Source organism: Neltuma alba, unplaced genomic scaffold (genome assembly GCF_004799145.2).
Source record: "Neltuma alba isolate B1F8T4 unplaced genomic scaffold, ASM479914v2 tig00013582_pilon, whole genome shotgun sequence".
Classification (NCBI taxonomy): domain Eukaryota; kingdom Viridiplantae; phylum Streptophyta; class Magnoliopsida; order Fabales; family Fabaceae; genus Neltuma; species Neltuma alba.
This window is the reverse complement of record NW_021637779.1, coordinates 27,284-36,099: the sequence shown is the minus strand read 5'-3', so window position 1 is coordinate 36,099 and position 8,816 is coordinate 27,284. Positions and strand designations below refer to the sequence as shown.

General features: G+C 35.4%; 1 protein-coding gene across 1 annotated transcript; it reads left to right on the top strand.

Moving 5' to 3' along the window:
* Nucleotides 1-5: 5 nt before the first annotated feature.
* LOC114738345 (phospholipase D delta-like) lies at nucleotides 6-8,390 on the top strand (the record flags this gene model as incomplete). Its single annotated transcript, XM_028926381.1, has 11 exons — nucleotides 6-482; nucleotides 942-1,058; nucleotides 1,337-1,531; nucleotides 2,080-2,082; nucleotides 3,636-3,911; nucleotides 4,002-4,070; nucleotides 4,453-4,600; nucleotides 5,628-5,776; nucleotides 6,233-6,406; nucleotides 6,696-6,893; nucleotides 7,644-8,390. Coding segments are annotated over 11 exons (2,100 nt in total), but the record flags the coding sequence as incomplete, so codon positions are not given.
* Between the last annotated feature and the right edge of the window lie 426 nt (nucleotides 8,391-8,816).

Genomic DNA, 8,816 nt, shown 5'->3' with positions numbered 1-8,816 from the left:
AGATTTTGCTGGGAAACACTCTTAATGATTGGTTTCCCATCGTCGGTAATGGAAACTGCTTAAAGCCTTATCCTGAATTGCATATCTCTTTAAAGTTTTTGGCCGTGGGGGACAAGAATCGGACAAGTTATTTTGGTGTTCCTAATACATATTTCCCTCTCCGAAAAGGAGGGAGTGTGACTCTTTATCAAGATGCACATGTACCAAATGGTATGCTACCCGAAATTCCACTTGAGGGGGGAAAGGTCTTTAACCAGGGTAGATGTTGGGAGGATATATGCCATGCCATTTTGGAAGCTCACCATTTAATATATATCATTGGGTGGTCTATTTACCACCCTATAAAGCTCGTCAGAGAACCAACAAAACCGATACCTGCTGGTGGAGAGCTTTCACTTGGAGAATTGTTGAAATACAAATCACAAGAAGGAGTCCGCGTGGTTATCTTGATTTGGGACGACAGAACATCACATGACACCTTTTTTTAAAAACGGTAATTCTAATTACTTCAATGAGATAATTAAACATGATTTCTATTTAGAAGTTTTCATATTGATTATTTCCATCAATTCAGGGTATCTTTTTTCATTATGCTGAATTGTCTACTATTAAGATATTGCATTGAGGTATTGAAATTCTTAGATCCTATTTTCTCAGAACATTTAAATTATCGAAATGAATGAGTAGAGGAAAGGAGAAATTAGGAGGGGGTACAGAATGCGAGATAGTTCTCATGTACATTCTTTATGGGTCACTTATAATGGACCATCCTCTGGAATTTTATAGCAATCTTCAATCATGATATGCTCAACTATTAAGGTTCTGAAATCTGATTTTACTAGTGAACATGAAGGGAAGTGCTTGACAATATTGTATTGAGTACACCACCCCTTACATCTATAACTGGTGTCCTTTGTGATAACTGGTTTTTGTGATTGCAGGAAGGTGTCATGCAGACACATGATGAAGCAACCAAAAAATTCTTTAAACACTCCACTGTCCATTGCGTGCTATCTCCACGTTATCCAAGCAATAAACTCAGTATTTTCAAGCAACATGTATGTAATTCCTGCTTTCGAATTTATATTATGCAGGACAAGAATACTGGGGTTGTGTTGTGATTTGTTGGAAGACTGCACATTTGTTTTTGCTCCAATACGAGAGATGTAGCACTGTTCCTTTTCTCGTTTGTTTAAGTAATACTTGTTTAAGCCACCCGGTTAGGGAGTGGGATAGCTAAGTTGGTTAGGGTGAGTTAGGGCATGGATAGAGTTCTAGAGTTCAAACCTCCTAATATACTAAAAAACTACACATTTAATTTGATTGTTTGCTGCAGGTTGTGGGAACTCTTTTTACACATCATCAGAAGTGCGTGCTTCTTGACACTCAAGCTTCTGGGAATAATAGGAAAATAACTGCTTTTATTGGTGGCCTTGATCTATGTGACGGCAGATATGATACCCCTGAGCACCGGCTTTTCACTGATCTTGATACTGTCTTTAGAGATGATTTCCATAATCCTATACTTTCGGTGAGTGGTATGATGCAAGAACAATTCCTTTTTACGGTTTTTCTTTATGCATCAGTAATCTCATGTCTGTGTTGTAGCGCAAATATTTATCAGGGGAAGTTTCTAAAAAATGGAATGTACTGATGCATTTTTGTCATGAGAAAAATGTCATGCATTTGTTTTGCTTTTGTACAAAAACAAAAAAAGGAATTTATTAGAATATGGACCTGACTAGAAAGTTTAAATGTATGGATTGAGTCTTGGTGCAGTCCCCACTCTATCCCTCCCTAAAAGTGGTCAACATGGCAGACAAATCTTTTTCTGCGTAGCATCTAAAGCATTGCCGTAGTACAGGAAAAAATTTGAAGAACTAAAATGGCGAGCTTTGTGAAAGTGTGGAAAAAGGAGTGAACATATAGATGAGAGAAATATAACTGAAGAATTTTAGAGATTATTATAAAAAATTTCTTTGACCTTCGCTCAGCTTAAACTTTTTCCTTGAATGTGGCTCTTGACATTGTGACAGACCTCTAATTACCAAGTGGTCTCGTATTTGTGTTGGTAATCAGCTTGTCAACCTAAACCTGGGTTTGATGATCTCCAATGGCTAGTTCTTCAAATCTGTGACTAATTTGGTCTCCTGCACATATTTTCTGGATGGTCCCGAGTGTTTAAGATAAAAAATTAAAATAAGAAAAAATAAATAAAATGCTGACGGCCCTTATTAGGTATACCCTGTACATCTCTAAAAAATTTAAAGGGATCTATTGAATCCGTTGGCCAATCACTAGTGGCTAGTTCCCCAAAATAGGTTGATCGACTTGTTTCCAAATTTAGTTCCTCTTGATCTGCATTTTAGTTGTTACTTTTCCTGTCTGTTGAGGATTTATATTTCTGTTCATTAGTTTATTTTCTGTTTCAGTCTTTTGTGTTCCTTCCTTCCCTTGTTGGAAGCTTTGGCCTGTGACTTGTCACATGCAGCCTTCCTGTTTCTGCTTCTGTTTTTGTGCAATCCAGAGCTTTTATCCATGGAATACCAGCATCATTCACAGTTTGATACTTGCATTCTCCTATTTTCTTTATTAAAGTTTACTTACAGTTCATCATAAAGTACGTTGGGCCTTTGATTTATTTATCACTTTGTCCGCACTTCAAGTGCAAAAATGTTTTCTGATAAATGGCCAAGCTTGCGATTTTAAGAAAATCAATTTTGGTCCTTCACTCCAGATCATAAACTTTTGATTTAAGTGACCATTGATAGCAATTAGAACCTGCAACATCTAGTGGCCTAAATTTCAATTTTTACTGCCTCCAGTTCTCTTAAAAGTTAAATATAAGTGCAAGATGTGGGAGACATGTGTTTTGTCTTTTATGTTTGAATTACTTGGTTCTTGGCAAAGAAGATAGGATATTAACAAGATACAAGAGAGAATGATAAGGTATACTCCTATAGTGAAAAGATCAAATATTAAGAGACTGGGAGAGCGGATTTAAAGTAACACATGCAGTAGCGCTTCCTAAATCTTCTGCCAATTTTGTTGAGTAGTTCTGTTGAAATGAAAAAGTTTACCTTTTTTTTTTTTCCCCTTTGAGTGAAAGCAGTATATAGATCAAATTATGTACGAAATCGGAGTACGAAAGTTTACTTTTTTTAGACAAAAGGGCCAACAAAAGGTAAAAGGATTCTAATTAATGTGAATTAAAAAAAAATCAGGAATATAGACTATCGGCTTTGGTCTTTTGGCATGTCAGCGTGCTGATTTTCCACTTGCATTGAATCAGAGAATTCGATTTTCCTAGTTTTCGTCTTCTGGTTTATGAGTGAGGTTATTGATCTAACTTGTACATTGCTTCAGAGTCGTAAAATTTAAAGTCCATTTAGCTGCAAACAGTAGTGACTTGACCGGCCTGAGTATCCAAGTAATTTGCAGTTAAGAGTTCTGTTTCATTGTGTGACTGACATGGCATTATAAAGTGATTTTGTGTATTATTTGTTATATGAGCTGACATTTTGATCATTTATGACAATGTCTAGGCAAGAATTAGAACCCGGAAATGAAAGAATGTTATTTAAATGGAAATTTGTAAAAGTCATATGTTGAAATAGTTTTTCTGTATGATACAGTCCAGCTGTACTAGTGGACCAAGAGAGCCATGGCATGACTTGCATTGCAAAGTTGAGGGCCCAGCTGCATATGATATATTAACTAATTTTGAGCAAAGATGGAGGAAAGCCAAAAAATGGCGTAACTTAAGGCTAAACAAGGTTACAAATTGGTATGATGATGCTTTACTAAGGCTAGATCGAATATCATGGATTGTCACACCAGCTATTGGTGTGGGTGATGACACAAGTGTCTATGTAACTGAAGAAAACGATCCTGAGACTTGGAATGTGCAGGTGCGCAGAAAATATGGTGATAGAAATCAATGAACTGCATCATATCATCCTTTATGAAATCCTATAATTACAAGACAGCATTAATTACAGGTATTTCGGTCCATAGATTCAGGATCTGTCAAGGGTTTTCCAAAGGATGCTATGGAAGCTAAGGCTCAGGTGAGAACAAGGTTGCACAAACATAATTTTACCTTTTTGTTTAAATTATTCTTTTTGTCCTTTGATTTTCACTCAACTTTTAATCTGGTCCTATGGTGTAAAAATTTCTAATTTAATCCTTATGGTTATGCAAATTGTTTTTAAAAAAAAATCCCTATTGGCCAAATTTTAATAATAGGAATTTTTTTTTAAAGAAAATCAAAACTCCAAGAATTCATATATAAATTTTCAATATATAGAAACTAATTCTAAACATAGAAGGAGACCATAATGACTAATAAAAATTTAATGAATCCAATATTTATTATCTTTATTTGTCAGTGCTTCCACAGATCCAAGAAGTCCTTCTTGATTTTCTACCTGTAATCTTGACTGTTTTCAGAATCTTATCTGCGGAAAAAATTTGAAAGTTGACAAAAGCATTCATGCTGCTTATGTATATGCAATAAGATCAGCTCAACGCTTCATATATATAGAGAATCAATATTTTCTTGGATCCTCGTTTCATTGGCCTACCTACAAAACTGCAGGTATATGAAGTGAATTTTTTCAATACTATAGTTCTTTAGATTGACATTAAATGACTGTAGTGATATTGTCTTTTCTTACTTGTGATGTTGTTGTTCTGAACTCAGATATTCATTTAATGTATTCTTATTGACTATTAACTTGTTAGATACCTCTATTGACATTTTTGGATTGAAGCTTATGATGTATTTGTGTGTTCATTAGAAGAAATGTAGTAATAATATTAGGATCATGGAATGTTAGCATTTTTATGAATGAAGAATTTGTATTGATTTGCTTTTTCATAAATAATTAGGGGTTACTAAAGCGTTTTTGGTACTTTGGGACTTTTTGGGATAGATTTAGGATCACTATGCACTATCCAATTATCGCTGAGTTGAATATAGAATTGAGATTACTATTGAAACTGCTCTCCTCTCTCTTTCTCAAATCTCCTCTTCTTGACTTAAATCTTTCTCCCCTCATTCCAACTGTTATTTGCATCATATATCTGCACCATATTATGGAGATATTATTGCCCATATCTGAATGTACGGATGCTTTTATTTTATACTGAAACATAGATAATTCTATTTCTATCTGTTGCTCTAAGTTCACTGCAAAATGAACATGTTCTAGACTTGGCCAATTCTGTTGGTATCTGTTGATCTACATCATGAGATACTCCCCCTTCATAAAGAAAATATGTTTTCATTTAACCGGCTTTTAACTGGTGTAAAATCTGGCATTGATTATCTAATAACCTATTGTTCTAAATGTAATAGGTAATTTTGAACATAAAAAAGACCTCTGAAAAGCTAATCAATGTAGTAGTTCTTTTTCCTGTTTCATCATGATTTTCTATAGTTACTCAGAGCCTACAAATTTGCTTTTCCGTGCTGGCGTTTGAAGGCACTGCATACTTATGCTTTCTTGTGTTTATTTAATTATTTGATTTTTCCACATACATGTTGCCGTAGTTCTTATGAGTTATGAGCATATATTTAGGGCATTTTTTTTAAAAAATTTTTTATATGCATTGCTTCAAAGGTGCACATAACTTGGTTCCTATGGAGTTGGCTTTGAAAATTGCCAGCAAGATCAGTGCCAGAGAACGTTTTGCTGTGTATATAGTAATCCCCATGTGGCCAGAAGGGGTTCCATCTAGTGCTGCTGTACAGGAAATCTTGTTCTGGCAGGTCAGACCAATTTTTTTTTGCAGTTTTTATTAGCTAAACTTTTCAAGTTAACATGTCCAGTTTGCACATCTATAAGCCGGATAGTCATGATTGGCTGAGACTGAGCTTGGTTCTTCCATGACCTTAGTAGGGTTTATCAATGGATCTTACGTAATTGTGGAGATGATATCAGGGATAATATAATGTATAGTAGCACTAATCAGGAGCTTAATAAAGGATTAAAAGATATGTTTGAATTTGCCATCTTGATTTTTGGTGGATGAAGAATATGTGAAATTTGACACAGTTCTTTTTCTGTCCTTTTCAAGCTGTCGGAGAAAATTTAGCTCAAGTGAGATTGTTGATCTGGATTTGATGTTTATGGAGACAAACAAGTCCATAAGTGATGAATATTTATCTAGGTGCAACTTTAGGTACTTCTTACAACCTTTCTATATGGAATTTGAATGACTACAGGGGCAGACAATGTCTATGATGTACAGGATTGTTGCAGATGCCCTTCAAAAGGCAGGTCTCGCTGACCGTTCTCACCCACAAGATTATCTCAACTTTTATTGCCTCGGAAAGCGTGAGCCTCAAATATCTCAAAGTCCATCACCGGATTTTCAATCAGCTGAAAACCGTACTTTGGTATGCTACACAACTGTAATTATTATGAAAGTATCTGCATCATATGCAGTTACGATTACTGAATTTAGCACCAAGATCAAGCTGTTGATGCATATCTAAGTTTGCCTGAAAAGGTTGTTGCTTTTGCGTTTATGTATTCACTTATAAATTGCTAGTAGCTGCAGTCGAGAAATTGATCTCTTTGTTGACTGGCAATCTGATCTTTAGAAAGACTGAAGCTAGCATTGCTATTTTGTGTTGGTTTTTCTTTGTGTATTGCTGATTACTAAAATCCCCTTTCCTTAAGCAGACATCGGTGAAAAAATTCAGACGGTTTATGATCTATGTTCATGCCAAAGGAATGATAATTGATGATGAGTACGTCCTCATTGGATCTGCAAATATTAACGAGAGATCTTTGGATGGTTCAAGGGATACAGAAATCGCAATGGGTGCTTATCAACCAAAATACACAAAGAAAGCAAAGAAGGCTCGCCCACATGGCCAGGTTAGAATTCCCGAGCTCTCTTCCTATGGGGTGGTTTGTGCCACAGTAGCAATATTGGCAAAATTGTTCATGTTAATTTTAAGGTAAATTACTCTTCTAGTCCTATATAAAAATTTTTAAAAATTTGTTTGTAGTTTAATTTTCAATTTAATCAATGCTGTTTGTTAGCGTTCTATTAAGTGTTGCTAATGTTAAACATGTATGAATCTAGACGCTTTCTAGTCACAGTTGGTCACAAATAATACCGTTAGAGAGATGGAGAATAGAAGATATGAATGTAAAGAATGGAAATCAGCCTTATTCTCACCCCTTTATGTCATTGTTACGCGGAATGCATGGTTACTTGATTGTAAAGGATCTAAGTTTGTACAATCTCTTGGTACCGACGGGATTGAACAGCATTGTTGTTTTGTTTCCTTGTTTTAATATGGGGGACAATACCGTACCAATGAACACCCGTCGTAAAAATGACCGGGGGTCCAAATTGATAGATAAAAAACTTGACAGCACATCCTCACTCAATCAAACATATAAAATCTTGGGGGACTTATCCTTCTCTTCATACCTGAATACATGCAAACTATCATTACCTAACAATAGCTATATATTTATTATTTTTTTATTCAGGGATAGATAAGACATTTCTCATCTAAAAAGTCATCCCCCCCCCCCAATTCCATTCCATTCTGCATACTAAATTTAGGAGTATTTTCTTCCTTTGTAAGTCCAACAAAGTTTATGTTGATGTAGGTGTATGGTTACCGAATGTCATTGTGGGCTGAGCATCTGGGTAGTGTTGAAGATACTCTTGATGAACCAGAGAGCCTGCAATGTGTGAGATATGTCAACAATGTTGCCAAAAGGAACTGGTCTGCATATGTGTCCGACGATGCAGGGATCATGTGGGGACACTTGATGCAGTATCCAGTTCAAATCAGTGCAGACGGGACGGTCACTGCACTTCCAGATCATGAGACCTTTCCTGATGTTGGTGGTAAAATTCTTGGATCCCCCAACTCTCTTCCTGATCAACTAACCACGTGATCATGAGCACAAATCACTTTAAAATGCAAGGACTCTGAAGTTTACTAAAGTGAAAAGAGAGATAGATACATAACAGTATATTTCACTTTCTGTCCCACAAAAGTGAAACCCATTATTATAACTTGTCTATCACTCCCCTAAAATCACTTTAGGAAATCCAATTTGCTTGATCATTATCCCAAATATGACATGTGGGGAGGGGTGGGGCCTAAACTCAAAGGATTAGAGGACGTGGATATATAGCAGATTTTACAGATCCATTGTGGCTTCCAAGGATTGAGTCCATAAGATGTTACTGGCAATGAAAAGCCAAGTGACTTTTGAAGTGCTGAGTTCAGAAATGTATAATGTGTGCAAAATTGGGAATGTCCCCTTATTCTGTATATTGAATATCAAGAGGGGAGAGAAAGGGGAAATAATAAAGATGAAAAAAAAATAATGTTGTGAACGAAAAAAGAACTCTCATGACAGATTTATTGCTCCGGTTCTAAATACAAGACCCTTATAGGACCAGATGAGTAATTCTTTCGAGCTGGCTTCTTTGATTCCAAGTACAGTTAAGTATAAATTTTTTGTTTCTAGTATTACAGATTTAATTCAAAGAGATTTAATTATGAGGCGAAAATCTTGTGTATACAATACAGCCTGATCAAATAATTCTATCAAATTCAGTATGATTATATGCGTGATAGTAATACCAAAAATATTATTGAACCCGATTAAATTTGAAATTGCTAATGGGCTAGGCTTACGAAGCTATAATCTATATGATTGAGTAAACTTCATGATTATAAGTTCATTCTATATTGAATCAGACCAAACTCAGGATATATACATGTTTGAAAAAATGCTGTGTTAATCATTATCAAGTCATGGTTA